At 48.9% G+C, this 22,828-nt stretch overlaps 1 protein-coding gene across 3 annotated transcripts in view; it reads left to right on the forward strand.

The window, feature by feature from the left end:
- LOC129545552 (cardiotrophin-2-like) overlaps nt 1-22,828 on the forward strand; it is a 23,796-nt gene continuing 968 nt past the window's right edge. Inside the window, exons 1-2 of one of the 3 annotated variants that reach the window (XR_016036645.1) lie at nt 1-559; nt 9,312-12,955. Coding sequence is in view for 2 of the 3 variants with exons in the window: in XM_055409900.2 (XP_055265875.1) it covers nt 20,643-20,678 (36 nt within the window). In the remaining variant the exon portion in view is untranslated. Of the gene's footprint in view, nt 560-9,311; nt 12,956-20,522; nt 20,679-22,828 lie in introns of those variants that run through there. The other 2 variants (XM_055409900.2, XM_088833268.1) reach the window with 2 other exon arrangements.

The following is a 22,828-nucleotide window of genomic DNA, read 5'->3' on the forward strand; positions in this document are numbered from 1 at the left end:
AAAAATGGGGATAACGATACCTACCTCGAAGCAGAGTGTTATGACAATGTTCACGAAAATGCCCAGCTTCAGGGCCTGACACAGGGTACGTGTTGGTAGTTTCTTTCTCGAGGGCCCTTCCAGCCCAGCTGTTTTGGGATCCCAGGTGTCCGTCATGCCGGAAGGAGTTAGCTCCTGTGAGAAGAAAACTGTACCAGGGAGTCTACCCCATCTTGAGCTGCACCCCCTCCTCCCCCGCCCCACATCTGGGTCCTTCGGTGTCCACTACCGATTACTGCCTCCAGGGGGCGCCCATTCTGCGTTTGACTGAGGTCCGACAACCTGATCAGATTCCTCAACCTGAAGTTGTGGGCGCTGCCAATTGCCCAACCAGCCTTGGAGGCAACCCGCCCCCTTGCAGCGCCCCACTCCCCCTCCGCGCTGGACACGTCAGCTGCCAAGGCAAACGGGCCTGCTTCCTACCACTGCACCTTCTTACCTGCCTTCTTAATCTTCCTCCTCTGCCTGCAAAACTATTCACTTTTGACCCCTGTGGTTCCAGGGCCCTGCGGAAGATGAGGTGAGTGTGGTTTTTCTGGCAGGGAATTGAACGCAGGCTGGCTGGTGTGATGTGAAGTCCTAAATTTGCAGGGACTGGCCTCAGGCTGAACTGAGAGGCTGCTTCTAGCTCACAGGGTATTTAGGAAATCCTGCCTGCCGGAAGATTGTTTCCTCTTCGGCCTCACTGCTTGAGTTTGGGCTTGCATGATTCCCCAGGGATTTTTCTGGAGCCAGTCCCTCTACCGATTAGGTTCTTCCCTTCCACCCTCTCACCCCTGCACCCTGTTTACTGTTCCTCTGTCAGGTTTGTGTACCAAAGAAACCTTCATGTGTGTCATTCCCAGATGAGATTCATTGACTCTTCCCCTAGATACAAGCTTTAGGAAGAGTATGTCTCTTCTGTGCTTTCAGCATCTCATTTGATCCTCAAATAATCCTGTTTACAATCTCATTTTATCGATGAGGAAACTGGGAATAACAGTGATAAGGCTCGCCTTCAGTGCTTCTCTGGGGGTCTGTCTAGCGGTAAAGAATTTGCCTGCTAGTGCTAGAGACCCGGGTTTGAACCCTGGTGTGGGAAGATCCCACGTAATGCAGAGAAACAAAGCCCGAGGGCCACAACTACCGAGCCCAGGACCTAGAGCCTGTGCTCCCTTACCAAAAGAAGCTACCCCAACGAGAAGCCTGCACAGCCCAACAAAGAGTAGCCCGCACCACAACTGGAGAAACCCTGCATGCAGCAAAAAAGACCCAGCACAGCCAAAAATAAATAATACATAAAAAATGAATAAAGTTTAGAAAGGAATATAGGATTATAAAGAAAAATAGTATCATAAAATATATATATATTTAAAACAGCTAGGATTCCCAAGGCCTCAGAGCCCACCTTCAGAACTATAGCATCTACCAGTTGATCATGACCAGCCTTTGTGTGTTAAGTTTGGCAGAGCAACCACACATTTCTTTCACTTGGAATCCAGCAACACTGAGTGTGCATTCTTTGTTTCCTTGAACAAGTAACAGCTGGTGCAGAATTGTGGCAGCCCCTCTGGGATAAGACAAGTACTCGCTAGATCCACACCGTCTCCATCCAGCATGCTTCAGTCCTAGTAGACACACTACTGGCCCCACTTCATTAACTGAGACCCGAACATAAGTCTACTGAAGGTCAAGGCCATTTCTTACACTCTATAGAGCAGCTCAGGGTCAGATGGTGTGCCTGCACTTCTAGCTTGCTAGATAGAGTGATGGCTGAGTGTGACTGCATACAGAGATAGAGGAGAACTTTTGCTTTTCACTTTGTAACCTACTCTGCAGTTTGACATTTTTACCATGAGCAGATATTATTTGTATATACTTAAAACAGGCTTCCCCCATGGCTCAAGGGTAAAGAATCTGCCTATTATGCAGGAGACACGGGTTCGACCCCTGGTTGGGCATGATCTGCTGGAGGAGGGCATGACAACCCACTCCAGTATTCCTGCCTAGAGAATCCCAGGGACTGAGGAGCCTGGCAGGCTACAGTCCATATGGTCGAAAGGAGGCGGACACGATTGAAACCACTGAGCCGGCCTACTTAAAATATGAGTTGCAAATCCTATCATCCAGCCACGGTGACGTTAAAATATAAAAACAGCGGTCAGACCTTCTCAGCCATAAGTGAACTCAGGGTTTCCAGCATCCACAAGTCCCTTTCCATTTGCACAAAAAATTTCTGTCTCTGTCCACCTTATTTACACATTTTGTCTAAGAACAGCTGCTGAAAAGGGATGGAGGGCTCCTGCCGGCTCTCAGAACTATCCACAACCTTGGATTGAGCTCACTGAATTCAGGAGCTGGAGCATTCCATTGATCTTGAGGTTCCTTTTCAGCAGTGGGCACTCTTTTAGAAGGTCCAGATCTCTCCTGGATTCGTGGAGAAGGTCAAAGCATCTGTATCAATCAGAGTAGGTGAAATTAAGGTGCAGTGACAAAGAACACACAAGTTTGGGCGGCTTACAGCAACTAAGGTCTGTTTTGGGCTCAAGCTGTGTGTCTAGTGTTGGTCAGTGGGGAGAGGTCTGCTCATTCTAGTTACCCAGGGATAAAGGCCAAGAGAAGAGGCTCCCTCTGGATATGAGCTTCCATAATCACCATCCAATCACTGATGAATAGAGGGAGAAGGACTTGGTGAAACATGGCCTGGCTTCTATAGCTACTGCCCAGAAGTGACACAGGACAGTTGTGCTCACGTTGTATTGACTAATCCGTAGCTTTCCCTAATTTCAAAGTGGGCAGAGACAGGAACTCTTTCCACTTTCTTCTTTGAAGGGAAAGAACTAGAATGCCTGTGAGTGTGTGCTAAATCACTTCTGTCATGTCCGAGTCTTTGCAACCCTATGGACTTAGCCTGTCAGGCTCCTCTGTCCATGGGATTCTCCAGGCAAGAATGGAGAATGGGTTGCCATGTCCTCCTCCAGGGGATCTTTCCAACCCAGGGATCAAATCCACATCTCTTACGTCCCCTGCATTGGCAGTCGATTCTTTACCACTGGCACTCCCTGGCAATGCCTGTAACCTGCCCTAATGACAAACAGCTTTCTGTGGCTCCTAGTGGAAGGGACAGTCCTCATGTATAGGATTATCTGGGCAAGCGCCCACAATAAGACATGCCCTGAGGGAGCTCTTTTGTGGGTCACATGGGACACTACACAGAAGGCAGAGAGGAGGGCCCTTCCTGGTGGTCCATTGGTTAAGAATTGGCCTTCCCATGCAGGTGAAGTGGTTGGATTGGGATACTAAGATCCCATATGCCACAGGGCACTAAGTTCACACTCTAACTACTCAGCCCATGTGCTTCAGCTAGAGAGAAGCCCGAGCATTGCAATGCAAGAGCCTGCGTGTCACAACTAAGACCCCAAGCAGCCAAAAAATAAATAATTTTTTTTTTAAAGCAGAGCAGAGTTTAATTTACACTGAAATACGGTGGGCGAGTGAAGAAATTGCCTCTGCAAGAAGTTGACACTCACCCCTGCAATTAGTAATCACTGAAAACAAGGCTCCACAGAAGATGCCAGGGTCTGGTTAATGAAAGTTCGGGAAGTAACACACCCAACTGTGGGTGTGGCTTCAAATGGTCACAGAACACTTCAGTAGACCTCACTGTCCAGTGTCCCTGGAGGGTCTGATGTCAACAATAGCTGAGTTTCTACTGTCAGTGGGTGTTGCCAATATAAACTTCTCCCCAGACCTCTGCAAATTGATCCCATAGATACTATCACGTTTCTTTTCAGAGCTGTACCCTTCTAATCAGGCTTCCCAGAAGGCACTAGTGGTAAGGAACCCTCCTGCCAATGCAGGAGACTTTGGGTGCTCAGGTTCCATCTCTGGGTGGGCAGAATTCCCTGGAGGAGGGCATGGTAGTCCACTCTAGTATTTTTGCCTGGAGAATCCCATGGACAGAGGAGCCTGGTGGCCTGCAGTCCATAGGGTCACAAGGAGTCGGTCTACTGAAACAACTAAGCACGGACTGAAGGAACTCAGCACACTCGCGTGCACACTTCTCATTGGGAGCTGGGATGGATGCTCTAAGTGTGTTCCTGCAGCAGGGGCTTGGAACATTGTGAAAGCGTCTCTCTTTTCTAAAGGCATTTGAAATCGTCAATGCGGTGATTTTCTTTCTGACCGTGCTGGCTCTTTGTTGCTGCATGTGGGTTTTCCCAAGTTGGGCCACTCTTCCTTGAGGTGCTCTGGCTTCTCCTTGTGGTGGCTTCTCTTGTTGTGGAGCACAGGCTGTAGGGCCCATGGGCTTCAGCAGTGGTGGCACACAGGCTCAGTTGCCCCTCAACATGTGGGATCTTCCCGGGGCAGGAATTGAACCCATGTCTCCTGCATCGGCAGACAGTTTCTTAACCACTTGACCACCAAGGAAGTTCCCTTTTTGACCCTTCTGAACATAGAACCAGACAAATGACAGGGCTACCTTTGCAAAGAAACCCCACACTGTTATAAAGAAATGATCTTCAAAATCTTCTGGAAAATTTGGTTGAGGACCAGCACTGCTAGATCAAATAAATGGGTATTAAGCACCTCCTGTGTGTCAAACCCTATGGTAGGCAGCTGTGTTGTGCTGTGCTTAGTTGCTCAGTCCTGTTCAACTCCTTGAGACCCCACGGACTGTCGCCCACCAGACTGCTCTGCCGGTGGGTATTCTCCAGTCAAGACTACTAGAGTGGGTTGCTGTTTCCTCCTCCGGGGGATCTTCCCAACCTAGGGATGGAACCCAGGTCTCCCGAATCGCAGGCTGATTCTTTACTGTCTGAGCCACCAGGGAAGCCCCATGCTAGGCAGCTATGATGCAAAATTCCTGACCTAATCCAGAGTGAGCTGGGAGCCTCAGGCCTTTGTCCATTTAGAGATGAGCATTTGAGATTTAGTCTTCCAAAAATCTAGGATATGTAAAACCGTGGCCTCCTGCACACTGCATTCTTCCAAATTCTTCCAAATATTCCTCTTCCCAAGCTCCATGGAAAACTCAATCCTCATGGAATTCTTCCAGCAGCTGCTACTAGGCCTCCTGCCTTCATTCCCCACCTGGAATGTGCTTAGCTTCACCCCACCCCAGGCCCAGAATGCGTGAATGCTAAGTCACTTGAGTCATGTCAGACCCTTTGCGACTCTATGGACTGTAGCCCACCAGGCTCCTCTGTCTATAGGATTTTCCAGGCAAGAATACTGGAGTGGGTTGCCATGCCTTCCTCCAGGCGATCACCCCACCCAAGGATGGAAGCCACATCTCTCATATCTCCTGCGTTGGCAGGCGGGTTCTTCACCACTAGCACCATCTGGGGAGCCCAGGGCAGCCCCCTAAACTCTTACTGTTCATACACAGATAGTAGGAAGCCCTGAGGGCTTAGATTTCAGCTGCCTAAAGCTCTTTCTTCCATTAGAATGATATGAATTCCACTTGATTTGGTTAAGCAAGGGTCAGTCCAACTCTTACATCTGTACATAACTACTGGAAAAATGATAGCATTGACTATACTGACTAGTCAGCAAAGCGATGTCTTTGCTTTTTAATATGCTGCCTAGGATTGTCATAGTTTTCCTTCCAAGGAAGAGGCATCTTTTAATTTCATAGCTGCAGTCACCATCCACAGTGATTTTGGAGCCCGAGAAAATGAAATCTGTCACTGCTCCCACTTTTTCCCTTTCTACTTGCCATCAAGTGATGGGACCGTTCGCCTTGATCTTAGTGTCTTGAGTGTTGAGTTTTAAGCAAGTTTTTTCGCTGTCCACTTTCATCCTCATCAAGAGGCTCTTTAGTTCCTCTTCATTTTCTGCCAGTAGGGTGGTATTATCTGCTTATCTGAGGTTTGTGATATTTCTCCTGGCAATATTGATTCCAGCTTGGGGGTCATCCAGCCTGCGTTTTGCATGATGTACTCTGCATAAAGTTAAATAAACAGAGTAACAGTACGTAGCTTTATTGTGCTCCTTTCCCAATTTTGAACCAGTCGGTTGTTCCTTATTGAGCCTCATACAGGTTTCTCAGGAAACAGGTAACTTGGTCTGGTATTCCCATCTCTAAGAATTTTGCATGGTTTGCTGTGGTGCACACAGTCAAAGGCTCTCCAGTAATCAATGAAGCCAAAATAGATGTTTTTTCCTGGAATTCCCTTGCTTTCTCTATGATCCAGCTAATGTTGGCAATTTGATCTCTAGTTCCTCTGCCTTTTCTAAACCCAGCTTATACATCTGGAAGTTCTCAGTTCATATCCCGCTAAAGCCTTGCTTGAAGGATTTTGAGCATAACTTTGCTAGCACGTGAAATGAGTGCAATTGTGCTGTAATCTGAAAATTCTTTGGCACTGCCCTTCTTTGGGATGGGAATGAAAACTGACCCTTTCCAGTCCTGGGGCCACTGCTGAGTTTTCCAAATTTGCTGACGTATTGAGTGCAGCACTTTAACAGCATCATCTTTTAGGATTTTAAATAGCTCCAGCTAGAATTCTGTCACCTCCGCTGCTTTGTTCATAGGCATGCTTCCTAAGGCCCACTTGACTTCCCTCTTCAGGATGTCTGGCTCTAGGTTAGTGGCCACATGATGGTGGTTACCCGGGTCATTAAGACCTTTTCTGTAGTTCGTCCGTGTATTCTTGCCACCTCGTGTTAATCTCTTCTGCTTCTGTTAGGTCCTTACCATTTCTGTCCTTTCTCGTGCCCATCTTTGCATGAAATGTTCCCCTGATCTCTCCAGTTTTCTTGAAGAGGTCTCTATAGTCTTTCCTGTTCTATTGTTTTCTGATTTCTTTGCATTGTTCATTTGAGAAGGCCTTCTTTTCTCTTCTTACTGTCCTCTGGAACTCTGCAATCAGTTGGGCATATCTTTCCTTCTCTTCTCCCTTTGCTTTCCACCTCTCTTCTTTCCTCAGCTGTTTGTAAAGCCTCCTCAGACAAGCACTTTGCCTTATTGCATTTCTTTTTCTTTGGGATGGTTTTGGTCACTGCCTCTTGTACAATGTTAGAAAGCTCTGTCCATAGTTCTTCAGGCAGTCTGTCTACCGGATCTTAATTTCTTGAGTCTATTCATCACCTTCACTGTATAATCACTGATAGCTCAGTTGGTAAAGAATCTGCCTGCAGTGCGGGAGACCTGGGTTCAATCCCTGGGTTGCGAAATCCCTGGAGAAGGGAATGGCTACCCATTCCAGTATTATTCCATGGACTGTATAGTCTATGGGGTCACAAACAGTTGAACCCATTGAGAGACTTTGACTTTGACTGTGTGATCATAGGGATTTGATTTCGGTCACACCTGAATGGCCTAGTGGTTTCCCCTACTTTCTTTAAGTCTGCATTTTGCAATAAGGAGCCAATGATCTGAGCCACAGTCAGCTCTGGGACTTTTTTGACTGACTCTCTAGAGCACCTCCATTTTTGGCTGAGAAGAACACAATTGATCTCATTTCAGCATTGACCATCTGGTGATGTCCATGTGCAGAGTTGTCGCTTGTGTTGTTGGAAGAGATTGTTTGCTATGACCAGTGTGTTCTCTTGACAAAAGTCTGTTAGCTTTGCCCTGCTTCATTTTGTACTCCAAGGCCAAACTTGCCTGTTACTCCAGATATCTTTTGACTTCCTACTTTTCTTTCCAATTCCCCATGATGAAAATGATATCTTTACATCTGTTTTTTTTTCTCTTTTGGTGTTAGTCCTAGAAAGTCTTTCAGGCCTTTATAGAACAGTCAAGTTCACCTTCTTTGGCATTAGTGGTTGGGGCATCTTTGCTAAGTTGCTTCAGTGGTGTCCTACTGTTTTTGACCCTACGGATGGCAGCCTACTGGACTCCTCCATCCATGGGATTCTGCAGGCAAGAATACTGGAGAAGGTTGCTGTGCCTTACTCTCGGGGATCTTCCTGACCCAGGGATCAAATCCACATCTCTGAAGTTTCCTGCATTGGCAGGTGGGATCATTACCGCTAGTGGCTCCTTAGGACCTGTGGAATGTCTGAGTGGGAATCAGGAATCTATATTTGTAAGAGTAACCCAGGAGATTCTTTTTTCCACGGAAATCTGGAATGAGACTCAGTGTGGAGATCTGGCCTTACCTTGGTGCGGGGCCTTGTGGGGCTCCTGGACACAAGGTCTTTGTGTCTTGTGTCTTCCCTATTTTTGTTTGTTTTTTAAAATCTTTATTTACTTGGCTGCACTGGGATGAAGCATGTGGGATCTGGTTCCCTGACCAGGGATCAAACCCGGGCACCCTGCACTGGGACCATGGGGTCCCAGCCACTGGACCACGAGGGAAGTCCCCTCCTCTATTTCTTTGATTATAGGAAACAGCCTTCATTCAGGCTCCATGGCCTTCCCTGAGTTCTAATGGGCAGACTCAAGCAGTTGTTCATTAGGGAAAGACAGGGATGCAAAACCAGGGAGAAGCCAAGAAAATTAAGAGTAGCCTGGGGCCAAGAGCCTGATTCCCCATCAAGGGATGCACACAATATCTTTGAGCTATTGTGCAGATACCCAAAACCCCTCTAGGTGGGAGAATTTGATGGTTAACAATGGTATCCTGCCCACAAGCTTGTAATCACCTGACCAGTTGGACCTGAAGTTTGAGAACATGGACCCCTACTGACCTCACCACCAACCCATCAGAAGAACGTTCATGCTGTGGATGTCTGGCTAATAGAATATCATAAAAAATAAAAGAAATAAAGAAAAAGAATGTTACAAGTTGATCATGCCCTCTCTGAACAATTGCTATAAAACTTTTCACTATCTTTCCCAAATGGGGGACAGATGGTTTGGAGGGCATGAACCACTGTGCCTCGCTTTGCCTGGCAAAGCAATAAAGCCCTCCTTTTCTACTTTACCCAGAACTCTGTCTCTGAGAGTTTTTTCGGCACTGGTGTACAAAGAAGCTGAGCTTTCAGCATCCTCTCTAGCTTTGGGGCATTGTGTATCATCACCTCTTAGAAACTCAATTTTCTCACCTGTATGAGATGATTCTTACTGTATTTTTTAAATGGTGTTTATTTATTTATTTATTCATGGCTGTGAGAGCGTAGTTCCTCCTCAGCATGTGGAATCTTCCTGGACTAGGGATTGAACCCAAGTCCCCTGCACTGGCAGGTGGATTCTTATCCACTGCACCACCAGGAAGTCCCCTCCTTTTTATTTTTTCTTGTCTTTTTGTTGTTGCTATTAGGTTGACTAAGCTCATTACATTTTTAGATATTAATCCCCATGATATACGGTTTTCAAACTTTTCCCTTCCTTTCCACAGGCTGTCTTTTCATTTTGTGAATTGCTTCTTCTGCTGTGCGGAAGCTTTTGAGTTTAATGTCGTCCAAGATGGACATTCTGGATCAAGTGACTGGGGAAATGTTCTCAGAAGGAGAATAGGGTAATCAAGGTACGTCAGTGATAAAAAGATGGGCAAGAGTGTGGTCTCAACTGACCACATTGGATCTAGAGAAAGTTCTGGAGCCAAAATTGTATCACCAAGTTAATTTCACCACTGGGCAAATTCTTCCAGGAGGAGAGGTACTGGACAGTTCTCCAGAGGCGGGGGACATGGAGGATGGGTGTACTGTTGGGAAAGCATCTGGGAGGGGCCCCAACAATGTCCTACAGTCCACTTTGGCCCTGTTCAGATCGCCTTGCTTCTCTACTAAGTTCTCTTCGTCCCAGTACAACTTCCCCAGGATTCTGCTTGATGACAATTTCTGGGTAAACTTAGGAAAGGAGGATTAGTTCTAGAGACACAACTCATATCTCTCACCTCTCTCCTCTACAGCCACTCATTGTAGCCCAGCCCTTCCCCTCTGCTCCTGGCTTCAGCTAGTGTTTCTCTGTCTGGGGGACTGAGCCTGGCCCTTATTCCTGAATGGTCTGAGTCCCTAGTTAGCATGCTTTATGAGCCAGTGACAATGGTACTTACTCACTTACAAATAAAACTTAGCATGGGGGCTGCCCTTGTGGTCTAGTGGTTAAGAATCTATCTAGCAATGCAGGGGACACCAGTTCAATCCGTGGTCCAAAAAGATCCCACATGCCTCGGAGCACCTAAGTCCAAGAGCCACAACTCCTGAGTCCATGTGCAGCCACCACTGAAGCCTGCACTCCTAGAGCCTGTGCTCTTCAACAAGAGCAGCCACTGCGATGAGAGCCCACAAACCTCCACAGGAAAATAGCCCCCGCTCTCTGAAACTAGAGAAAGTCCCCCCACAGCAATGAAGACCTAGCACAGCCAAAAATAACAAATAATAATAAATAAATACCATTGTGAAAACAAAAACAACACCTCAGCATGGGGAGCGGGAGATATTGCAGGGGATCACCTGAATGCTAAGCATATGCCTGCTGTCCCCATTACATAGCGGTGGTCCACTTTCTGTTCTGACCATAGACTGTTACCCTCTGCCCATCCATGCTGTTAGGGAAGCACACTGACCGAAAACGCCTACCCTAGCCAGATACCACAGTAACCGTTTGCGTGAGTCATTTTACAACAGGAAGTCCTAGAAAGGAAGATGGAACTAACAAGCAGCCACCAACCGGAAGAGTTCAGGAAAGGTCAGAAGGAGATGCCATGCATTCTAGCACCTCCCAGAATCCTTCTTACTGGCATCCATCTTGGCTGAGCTGTGCATGCACCACCAGGAAGGGTTTTGAATCAGAGTCATTGGCCAAAGAAAATCTGGAAACTAATCCCATCACCACAAACCCGAGACTGGGAGCCACGAGGCAGATCATTTCTCCTGGGTTATATTTCACTTCTGCTCTCTGCCTGGGTGCCCCTTCCCAATACTGTCTATCGCTTCGTCAACTTGTGTGTCTCCTTGGATAAATCATTCCCGAATGTTAGACAAGAGCCACTCTTGTTCCTGGAAGGAGTCCCCCTTCCTGCGACAGTATGGCATGTCCTTGTGTTGCCCGCTGGTCTATTGGCAGGAGGAGACCCAAGTGACCAGGTGGCAGATGTACCTCAAAATTTGGTGGGATTCTGGCTGTGTTCCCTGGTAGAACGGTCCCTCCCCAATCTAGGAATTAAACTCTGTTGACTCACAGGACCTAAAGTAGGGAGACTGTGAGCACATATTCCCCAAGGAGGTCACTGGGGATAATGCAAAGTGGGTGTTTTTTTTGGTCTGAGCCTCATAACTTCTGGGATCTCAGTTCCCCGACCAGGGATTGAACCTGGGCCACAGTAACAAAAGCCCCAAATCCCAACTACTAGACCAGCAGGAAGCTTCCACTTCTCATTATGAAGCTGACACCCCAGTTTCCCATCTGTGCTCTTCCACTTCCTCTGGCCCTCCTCATCAAGCCCAGAGCTGCCCCGGAAGCAGAGGTGAAACTTAGCTGGATTCCAGGGGGTGCCACGCACCAGACTGGGACGGGTTAGAACCTGGACACCGAGCAGAGCTGACTCTGTGCCTCCCGTTCTCACTGTGGTGTCCAACAATGTGTCCTCCGAATGGGACACCAAAGGAATGATGGGGTGACAGGGACCAGCTCAGACATCGGAGCCTGTCCTGAGCCCAAGGCCTCTACAGTTTATCTGGTGTTATCTTGACAAGTCACTGAACCTCATCTGTAGAAGTGGGAATAACAACCATAAGACCTACTTCCCTGGGTCATGACAAGGGTTAAATGGGATAATATCTATGTATCAAGAGACCAGTGAGATAATAGAGGCTAAAATTTGGGAGTCCTTTCCTTCCTCCGCACCTCATCTATGAAATGTAGTCCCCTGTCAGTTTCCTGAAGCGAACCTGGGGGACAAGACTGTGGAAAGTCTCACAGATTGGAAAGTGTCAGGCCCGGAGGCTAGAGATGGTGATAAGTGCAAAGAGCTCTGACTTTGGAGACCAATTCAATCCTAGCTGTGTGACCCAGAACTAATCATGTAACCCTGCTGTGCCTCAGTTTTCCTCATCTGGGAAATGAGGAAACAGGGAGAGCCACTCCATGGGGTTTTGTAAAGGATATGTTATTTTATGGAAAGAGCTTAGACCAGGCCATCAGTCAGAGCTCAATGTTAGTGATGGGACTTCCCTGGTGGTCCAGTAATGAGGACTCCGTGCTCTCACTGCCGAGGTCCTGGGTTCAATCCCTGGTCAGAGAACTAAGATTCCATAAGCCATGTGGCACAGCTGGAGAAGAAAAAACAAGTATTAGAGATGATGATGATGAAAGTGGTTGAGCCACAAGACTGTGCCTTCCAGGAAGGCAGGATGCTATTGGGACTTGTTCACCCCCATCCAGTCTCTGTAACAGTGCTGCAAAGGCTCACAGATTCAGTGAATGGAGTAAACTCTGCTGCTCCTTCTGATGGTCCCTGCCTTGGGCCGCCATGCAGCACTGCTCGGTTGGCCCATCACTCTATCAAGACAAGGCACTGACAAAGGCATTCCTGGAAAGCAGGTGCAGACCAGACTCCTTGGCCTGGTTTTGCAGAGTCCCCCAGTTGGAACCAGTATGTTCCTGCCTTCCTTTCCCCATTGCTCTTGGAGGTGTTTCCTTTCCGGTTGGCCTGCCGCTGGAGCTATGGAGAACACCCTGCCTCCTGTCGTGGGGCGAGAGAGACCAAGAGGTGGAGAACGACAGTGCCTGGTGATCAGTGAGTGGACAAGGGGAGGTTGGGGCCTCTGGGAGCCCTGAAGGGGCAGAGGAGACAGAGAAAGCTTCCCTGAGAGGGGAAACCCAAGTTGAAGGTTAAAATATGAGAAGGACTGTCAAGTGATGGAGGAGCTGGCTCACTCTCTATGCAGGGAGAGTCACAAGTGAGGGTTGTGCTGAGCAGGCATGCAAAGTAGGACACAGGGGTGATGCAGAAGGTAGGGGAAAGCACGAAGCAAGGCTCAAGGCTGCACAGGGACTAGGGGACTAAGGCCTTAAAAGCCAGACTACAGAGTTGGGGTTCTGTTTGAGGGCGGTGGGGAGGCAAGGAAAGGTAAGGGGGTGGTGGGAGGGGGCAAGGTGACCCTTGCTCTTTCCTATCCTGTCATATGTCACCAACAAGTCATCTCTTTGCTCTATCTAACAGCTTTGTTTGTCCCTGAAACCTGCCAAGGATATTCCCAAACTCAGGGCCTTTGCACTGGCTTTTCTCTTTGCCTGGAGAGGTAGGCATGAAGATTTGCTTGACATGGGGCTTAACATTGCAGTCAGAGGCTCTGGCTTGAATTCCTGTTTATTTGTTCTAAATGGGCCTCATGATGGAACCTGCTCGCTGACATTGGGTCATGATTGAGCATCCTGGTGGACAGACAGAACAGACCTCTTGGGAACACTGTTGCCAAAATCTCAGCTCTCTGTGCACCAATCCCAAACAGAAATATGGAGACAGGCTGATGGAGGCGAAAGAAAGAGTGGCTTTATAACTGTGCCAGGCACAGCAGGCTAGTGCCTGAAGAGCTGTGCTGCATCCCCTCCCTGGAGAGTAGGGAAAGCGTCCATAGGCAGACAGGAGTATGTGATAAGGATCAAGGCAGTAACAGTCTTGTATTTGTTCTCCTGCAGTTTCAAAACGATGGGGACAAGATTAGGGTGTTTGCAGGTCCTAGAAGGTCTGTCTTCATCTTAATAAGCATCTGCCTCACCTGCTGCTTCTCCTTTGATAAACAACTGTCCTGCCTTTTGGGCTTCCCTCATAGCTCAGTTGGTAAAGAATCCGCCTGCAATGCAGGAGACCCTGTTTCAATTCCTGGGTTGGGAAGATCCCCTAAAGAAAGGATAGGACATCCACTCCAGTATTCTTGGGCTTCCCTGGTGGCTCAGCTGGTAAAGAATCCTCCTGCAATGTGGGAGACCTGGTTTGGATCCCTGGGTTGTGAAGATTCCCTGGAGAAGGGAAAGGCTACCCACTCCAGTATTCTGGCCTGGAGAATTCCATACACTGTATAGTCCATAGGGTCGAAATGAGTCAGACACGAGTGAGTGACTTTCACTTACTTACTCTGCCCTTTGGAACTCAGAGAAGGTCATGGAGGCCGGAGGCCTGCCTACAAGGAACGGTGGACAAAAAGATCTCTGCACCCTGGAGTCCCACAGGGCCCTGCTTGGCATTAACATTAGTGTGGTTGGTGGGAATTGGGCTCCAAGCCCGAGATAGTGGGACACTGAGGCTTAGGCCATTGGTTGGAGGCATTAGGTTGGAGGCAAGGAGCTCAAACGAGTCAAACCTAAAGGGGATCAGTCCTGAATACTCACTGGAAGGACTGATGCTGAAGCTGAAACTCCAATACTTTGGCCACCTGATGGGAAGAATGGACTCATTGGACAAGACCCTGATGCTGGGAAAGATTGAAGGCAGGAGGAGAATTGGATGATAGAGGATGAAATGCCTGGAAGGCATCACCAACTCAATGGGCATGAATTTGAGCAAGCTCTGGGAGCTGGTGATGAACAGGGAAGCCTGGTGTGCTGCAATCCATGGGGTCCCAAAGAGTCAGACATGAGTGAGTGACTGAACTGAACTGGAGGCATTACGTACCATTGCAGCAACTCTTGAGGGGCTCAGGAGGGGGTCTCATAGCAGAGGTCGAGGCAGTTGGTGGGTGAAGTCAGTGAGACCGTAAGACGCCAATACAATTTTTCTGGTCTTCAGACAAGGAAACAAACTGAGGCTCAGCGAGGTTTAAGTAACTTGCCTAAGCTACTGATGGACAAAGGTAGGATTTGTACCCAAGTCTGAAAGAAAAGTGAGTTCTAGTCGCTCAGTTGTGTCAGACTCTTTGGGACCCCATGGACTGTAGCCCCCCAGGCTCCACTGACCATGGAGTTCTCCAGACAAGAATACTGGAATGGGGTGCCAGGCCCTCCTCCAGGGGATCTTCTCCACCCAGGGACTGCTGACTCTTAAATTGCTAGGATTTCCCAGGCATCAGCTTCTGGTGAGACTGGAACAGAGATGGAGAAATGTGGGCTACAGGGCGGGGCAGGACAAGGCGGCAGAGCTTCTGACATCTGCCAAGACATGTGCCTTGGAAAAGCAGAACTGGGCCTGGAAGAGGCGTGAGTTGCTTCACTGTGAAGGGCCCCTGAAGGGTCCAGAGAGAAAGGGAAGTCCCCAAGAGGAGTAGGAGATGGTGGGGTTGGGTCAGGGTGAGCCTGCCCTCTGAGGTGAGGCTCAGCCCCACGTACACTGCCCACAAGTGAATAGCACGAGATCGCGTGTCTGGCTCCCTCCTCCCCTCCTGCCCTCCTCTTCTTCTTCCTCCTCCTCCTCCACTACCTGGCCTGGCCCACGGCTCAGTGCTCCCACTCAATGGGCCTAGTCTAATCCTCTGACATCACCGCCTGCCCAACACAGGCCCTCCCTGGCAGCCTTGACAGCCCCCAGGCTCAGGGACCCAATTTAGGACCTCCCACCTCAGAACTTTTTCTTCCCTCAACCTCTTCCCTCCTTCAGCTCACAGTTCAGATTGGGGACACCCTAGAGTCAGTCCCAAACTAGGGGGGCAGGAGCCTATGATCCCTCCTGGCCTTGCTGTGTGACTCCGGGTAAGTAGCTGCCCCTCTCTGGGCCTCAGTCTTCTTATCTAAATCTCCTCTACCCTCAGTTAATCACATCAACCTGATTTGGCTTCCTCTCAGCACCTTGTAGCTTTAGGAATTTTTTTTTTTTCATGAGCTCTCATGTTGGTTGTTGGGGAACCACTGGACTGTGTGGCCCTGATTATTCACATCAGTGCCAACTGGCAAGATAGGCTCCATCCACAGCTGCTGACTAAGGTCTCCATGGGTGAATGAATGGACAGATGTGGCTCCTGCCTTATGGTGGGGCTCTGGATATGACTGTGTGTTCATAAGCGCGGACACATGTGCACTCCTGTGTTTGGTGCTCCCTGGCAGGGTGTGTGGTGTAACACAGTGTGGGCATGTCCACTAGGGTGTCAGCTCCACAAGGGCAGGGATTTGGGTCTGACTTGTTCCCTGCTCTGTCCCAGCTCTATCTGGAACAGGGACAGCACATGGCTCGAGTCAATGCATCCTTGCCTGTACAAACGTATGAAATGCATGCACACATCGGGTGTGGATCCAAGTGCCAACCTGTGCGTAAGGCACAGTATAGTGTTAGTCACTTGGTCACGGCTATCTCCGAAACCCCATGGACTGTAACCCATCAGGCTCCTCTGTCCCTGGAATTTCCAGGCAAGAATACTGGAGTGAGTAGCCATTCTCTTCTCCAGGGGATCTTCCCCACCCAGGATCGAACCTGAGTTTCCTACATTGCAGGCAGATTCTTTACCGTCTGAGCCACCAGGGAAGCCCAAGACATGTAAATGGTGATGCCAAAAGCTCAGCTTCTCTGTACAGTCATGTCGGATCAAACCTCAGAGGCAAAGATTGGTGTGATGTAGAAAAGGAGAGCTTTATTGCCTTGCCAGGCAAAGGGGGATAAAGCAGGCTTATGCTCTCAAAACCATATCCCCCTTGGGGAAGATACTGAGAAGTTTTCTAGTACAAGAGGATATGATCGGCTCGTGAACATTTTCCTGATGCAATGGTGGTGTCAGGTAGAAAGTAACATATTCAACCTTCAGATCCAACTGGTCTGGGGTCTACATGTTTGAGGGCAGCATACCACAACTTCTACCTCCCCGGAGGGCATTTCAGTACCTGCAAAATGCTTCAAAGATATTGTTGTGTATATCTCTTGATCTGGGAATCAGCACCTTGCCCTAAGGCTGCTCTTGATGTTATTTCTCCCTGGTTTTGCAACCCCTCCCTTCCCTAATGAACAGCTAATTAACAGCTGCCCACATCAATTCAGGGAAGATCATGAAGGCTGAATGAAGGCTGCTACCCTCAATATCAAAGAGATGGATGGTGTGTGGGTGCTTCCCTGGTGGCTCAGTGGTAAAGAATCCACCTGCCAATGAGGGAGACATGGGTTCACTTCTTCATCTGGGAAGATCCCACATGCCCCAGAGCAACTAAGTCTGTGCCACAACTACTGAACCCTGACTCTAGAGCCCGAGTTCTAGAGGAACAAGAGAAGCCACCGCAATGAGAAGCCTGTGCCCTGCATGAAGAGTAGCCCCCACTCGCTGCAACTAGAGAAAATGCACTCACAGCCACAAAGATCCAACACAGACAAAAATAAAATTATATTAAAGATAAATTTTTAAAAACTCTTGAAAAAAAAGAAATGAAGGACATAAAGGCCTTGAGACAAGGAGCCCCACAGGGCACCGCACGGTATCACATGCTCCCGTGTCTTAAGGGTGTGGGTGATGTTTCTTACACACCACCCCCTGTCCCTTTTCCAAACTCCTCCAGAGCCAGGGCCCAATGCCTGGGTCCCGGTGGGGCGGAGCAGGGGGCCGCCTCCTTCGGGAAACTGGATCCCAGGACGTGCAGAACGGCAGGGAGCAGGGCGGCCCCTTTGTCCCCCCGGATAATCCCCTCCCTGACTGGCTCCATTTCTCCAAGCAGCCGGAGTTAAAGTCTGATTTGGGGGTCTGTAGGGGACTAGGGTGTCACCTCAATGCCCCCTTCCCTAGTTGTCGCCTGCCTCAGGGGCTTCTGCACCTCCCCCCACAACCCCCAAGGTATGACTTTCCCTCCCTCATGGGTGGCCCGAGGGCTCAGACCCAAGTATAAAGCCACCTGAGGGGCAAGAGGACAGGTGTCGCAGAACCACCGAGAAACTGCAGAGAGGAAGGATCCAGGAGAGACCATGGGTTATCATCTGTTGGGTGAGTGAGGGAGACAGGGCTGGATGGTCCTGAGACCAGGAGGGAGGGGGTACTGCCTGGGCCCTCTGGCCCATCTGACTCAGGTGCCTGGCTGCTCTTGCATCTGCTGGGAACCTCCAAAGTCCTACACACAGAAGACTTCATTCATCCTTCATTCATTCGAGACATACTTCTCGAGTGCCTATTAGGTGCATGGTAGTAGTCTAAGTGGGCTTCCCAGGTGGCGCTAGTGATAAAGAACCTGCCTGCAATGCAGGAACCTGAAGAGTCCTGGGTTTGATCTTTGAGTGGAAAGATCCCCTGGAGGAGGGGCAACCCACTCCAGTATTCTTGCCTGGAGAATCTCATGAACAGAGGCTCCTGGTCGGCTACAGTCCACGGGGTAGCAAAGAGTTGGACACAACTGAAGTGACTAAGCACACACTCGCAGTAGTAGTAGTGGGGTTATTGTTGCTGTTTAGTTGCTAAGTCGTGTCCAACTCTTTTGTGACCCCATGGACTGTAGACCTCCAGGGCCCTCTGTCCATGGTATTCCCAGACAAGAATACTGGAGTGGGTTGCCATTTCCATCTCCAGGTGAACTTCCCCATTCAGAGATCACAGCCACGTTTCCCGCATTGGCAGGCAGATTCTTTAGCACTGAGCTGTCAGGGAAACCCAAGCACTGGGGACACGGCAGTAAAGAAACAGACAAAAAATGAGATTTCTTTCTGCAGAAAGACAGTATATGCGATCATAAGTAAATTATCATGCCAGTATGACTTCCCAGGTAATGCTAGTGGTAAAGAATCTGCCTGCCAATGTAGAAGACATGAGAAATGGATTTGATCCCTGGGTCGGGAAGAACCCCTGGAGAAGGAAATGGCAACCCACTCCAATATTATTGCTTGGAAAATTCCATGGACAGAGGAGCCTGACGGGCTACAGTCCATGGGGTCGCAAAGAGTGGGACACGACTGAACACCCACATAGATGTGATAGAATTTGAATGCAGATCCAAGTTTGTTGAATGAATGAATGAACAGTGCTTCACCTCAGGCCTCCCTTAAGTTCTGAACTTCTAGGAGTTCATGTAGACAGGGGAGCTAAGGAAGCCATCCTGGTCTGCTTCTCATCTTCATCACTGCTGCTGGTCTTAATTTTCTTTGTTTTCTTTTTTAATTTGGCTATACCAGGTCTTAGTTGGGGCAGGTGGGATCTAGTTCCCTGACCAGAGATTGAACCTGAGTGCCCTACATTGGCAGTGCAGTCTTAGGCCTTGGACGTCCAGGGACAACCCCAGAGGGGCATTTGAGTTGAGCTCTGAAGAATCAGAAGGAGAAGCCCTGGGTGGGTTTGGAAGGTGGTCCTGGCAGCAAAGTCTGAGTAGGGGATGCTGCAGAAAAGAGGGGCCAAGCCTTGTAGCCCCAGTGAGGACTTTGATAGTCACTGTGTTAGGTGGGAGCCATGGGAAGGTTTGGACAAAGGAGGAATCCAGCTGGATTGAAGAGCTTCCAGGTGGCAGAGGGAGACAAGGGTGGAGGCAGAGACAGCAGCGGGGAGAGAAATAGCTTCTAGATACATCTTTCACTTATTTATGGCTGTGCTGGGTCTTCGTTTCTGTGCTCAAGTTTTCTCTAGTTGCAGTGAGTGGGGGATGCTTTCGAGCTGAGGTGCGTGGACTTCTCATTGCAGTGGTTTCTCCTGTTGCAGGCTCTAGGCACACAGGCTTCAGTAGTTGTGGCTCCAGAACTCTAGGGCACAGGCTCAGTGGTTGTGCAAGGGCTTAACGGTTGCTTCATACTGTGTGGGATCTTCCCAAACCAAGGATCAAACATGTGTCTCCTGCATTGGCAGGTGGATTCTTGACTGCTGACCCAGCAGGGAAATCCACATGTTTTAAAACTTTAAATTGAAAATATCAGATAGGTACAGGGAGATGTGCACAAGTCCTAAGTATATAGCTCAGTGAGCTTTCACAGAGGCTAGGTATACATGTCATGAGTGCTTGGATGCAGAAACACAGTCCGAGGGAGTTCCCTGGTGGTCTGGGGTTAGGATTTTAGGCTTTCACTGCCCAGGGTCAATCCCTGGTCAGGGAGCTGAGATCCTGCAAGCTTCACAGTGTGACCAAAAACAAACACAAAAACCCAGACCTCGTGGCCACCTTTAAGGTCAGAGCCAACAGGATTTAGTGTGGGCTGAACATAGGGAGAAGGAGAGAGTGAGACATACAAGAGGACCCCGTGACTTTGACGTGAGCACCTGGAAGAATGGACATGGACTTTTCTGAGATGGGGAAGGCCAGGGAAGGAGGGGAACGGGGCAACTAGGGCTGAGCAGTGGATGTTATGATTTGAGATGCTTATTAACATCCAAGGGAAAACGTCAAGTGGGAAGTTGAATACATGGGTCTGGAGGTGAGGGGAATTTTTTCTTTCTTTTTAATATTTATTTATATAAAATTACATTTAAAAAGAAATAAATAAAAATTTATCTTATTTGGCTGTGCTCGTTCTTAGTCTTTGTAGCATACAAATTCTCAGTTGTGGCATGTGGGATTAGTTCCCTGACCAGGGATTGAACCTGGGGCGTCCTGCATTGGGAACTCAGAGTCTTTAGCCACTGGACCGTCTGAGAAGTCCCAGGGGAATATTCTGGTCTAGAAGTACTCTGCTTACAGGGTGATTGTGCCCTGAGTTGCACACACAAGACCGTTGTGAGCCACAAGGGTTGTATCCATATGAGGGGCTGTTATGATGAATGAGTGAATCAGCAGTGAGGTCAGGGACTTGGTGCTGACCTCTGATTTCTTCCTGCCAGCCCCCCTCTGCCTGCTGGCCCTGCTGCTGCCACCTCTCAGTTTGGGAGCCCCCGTGTCCACAGCTGAGTCTATCAAGCAAGCCTATAACCTGGCGCTCGACATGCAGATGCAGACTTCAACCCTACTGCAGACTTACGTGAGTGACAGGGCATGAGCAGGGGCTGAGGGGAGGAGGCTGTCACCCTCCTGGCCCAGCCCTGGGGAAGGGAGGCAGAATGAGGCTGGAAGAAGGTTCCTCCATGGTCCTGGGGTACAGGGGCTCTGCCAGCTAGAGACACGCTCACAGGAATGATGTCACTGATGGCTGGGTGACCTTAGGCCGGTCATTCCTTCTCTCCCTGTCTTAGCTTCCTCATCTGCCAAATGGGATGGTGATGGTGCCTTGACTGACCTCTCAAGAACGTTAGAAAATTCAAAGGAAGCACCTAGGGGCAAGATTTTTACAGGCTCATGAGTCTTTCCATAATCACCTCTGCCCTCTGCTTTCCTGAGCCTGTGCCATGCTGGGAGATTTAGGCTCATTATATTAGTGGCTCCTCAGATAGCTCTGAGAGTGAGAATAATGACCCATTTTTACACATAAGAGAACTGAGGGGGCTTTTTCAAATTTTTTAAAATTTTTAAGTATTTTTATAATTGTATTTATTTTTGGCTGTGCTGGATCGTTTTTTTTTTTAGTTTGGGCTCTTCTCTAGTTTCGGAGAAGGAAATGGCAACCTATTCCCGTACTCCTGCCTGGAAATTCCCATGGAAGGAGGAGCCTGTTAGGTTATAGTCCATGGGGTTGCAAAGAGTTGGACACAACTGAGCGACTTCACTTCACTCACTTCAACTTGATCACTGGAGAAGGAAATGGCAACCCACTGCAGTATTCTTGCCTGGAGAATCCCATTGTCAGTGGAGCCTGGCGGGCCATGATCCATGGGGTCGCAGAGCCTCAGACACCACTAAAGTGACTGAGCACTGAGCACTTCTCGAGTTTTAGCGAGTGGAGGCTCTGTCTGGCTGTGGTGTGCAGGCTTCTCGTTGCGGCCACTTCCCAAGATGCTGAGCACAGGCTCAGGGCTCGCAAGGCTTCAGTAGCTGTGGCATGTGGGCTCTGTAGTTGCGACTCCCTGGCTCAGGAGCGCAAGCTCAGTAGTTGTGGCGCAAGGGCTTAGTTGATCTAGGGCATGTGGGACCTTCCTGGATCAGGAACCCGTGTCTCCTGCATTGGCAGGAGGATTCTTATCCACCGAGCCACCAGGGAAGCCCTCTCTTTGATTTTTTAATGTGGACCATGATTTAAAGTCCTTCTTGAGTTTGCTACCATACCGCTTCTCTTTTATCCTTTGGGATTTTGGGCTGCGAGGCATGTGAGATCTTAGCTCTTCAATCAGGGATTGAACCCGCACCCCCTGCATTGGAGGGCAGAGTCTTAACCACTGGACCATGAGGGAAAGGCCAGGAAAATGAGCTTTAGAGGGGGGAATAATTTACCTGAGGTCACAAAACTGTCTGCAAGTTCAAAGCAGCAGCCTGCTGGCTGGGTCTGACCCACAGATATTTTGTTTAGGCCATGAGATGCTTGTTCAAATTTTGAACATGAAAACCTGTCAAAAACAGGCACAGGGGTCCTGTTGGCCTCCACTCACTGTGTCCCAGCCCCAACCCATCTGCTTCTTCTCCAGGTGATGTGATCTCCCTGGCCTCTGGAGGCCCTGGAATTTGTGACTCTTCCACTGTACTATATTCTAGGTCCACGTGAAGTTACCTAACCTAGTTTCGTTTTTCTTCTTTAAAATCTAGTTTCTTTCTTTTGGACTGTGCTGGGTCCTTGTGGCTCTGCACAGGCTTTCTGTAATTGTAGCGAGCGGGGGTTCCTCTCCTTGCGGTGCTTGGGCTTCTCACTGCGGTGGCTCTAGGAGTGAGGGCTCAGGAGTTGTGGTCCCTGGGCTTCGCTGCCCCATGGAATGGGGGATCTTTCTGGAGCAGGGATCAAACCCACGTCCCCTGCTTTGGGAGGCAGATTCTTAACCACTGAACCCCCAGGGAAGTCCCTTCCTCTAATTTCTAGTCTCATATCTGCCACCATCCTCTGGGTAGCTTTGAGGACCCCGAGACTCCCCATTGGTGAAATCGGGAGGTAGGCCTAGGTCATCCATCAATGACAGAATTTAGCAGTGTGCACTAAACTTCTGTGGGTCTACGTTTGTGGAGGTGAGAAATTTAATGGAGAAGGCATTAACTAAATAATACTATAATTCAATTCAAAATTAATAATTGCATATTAATGATTATTTAAAA

Source organism: Moschus berezovskii, chromosome 27, assembly GCF_049115385.1.
Source record: "Moschus berezovskii isolate FMDL1 chromosome 27, NW_MosBer_1.0, whole genome shotgun sequence".
NCBI classification, from domain to species: Eukaryota; Metazoa; Chordata; class Mammalia; order Artiodactyla; family Moschidae; genus Moschus; species Moschus berezovskii.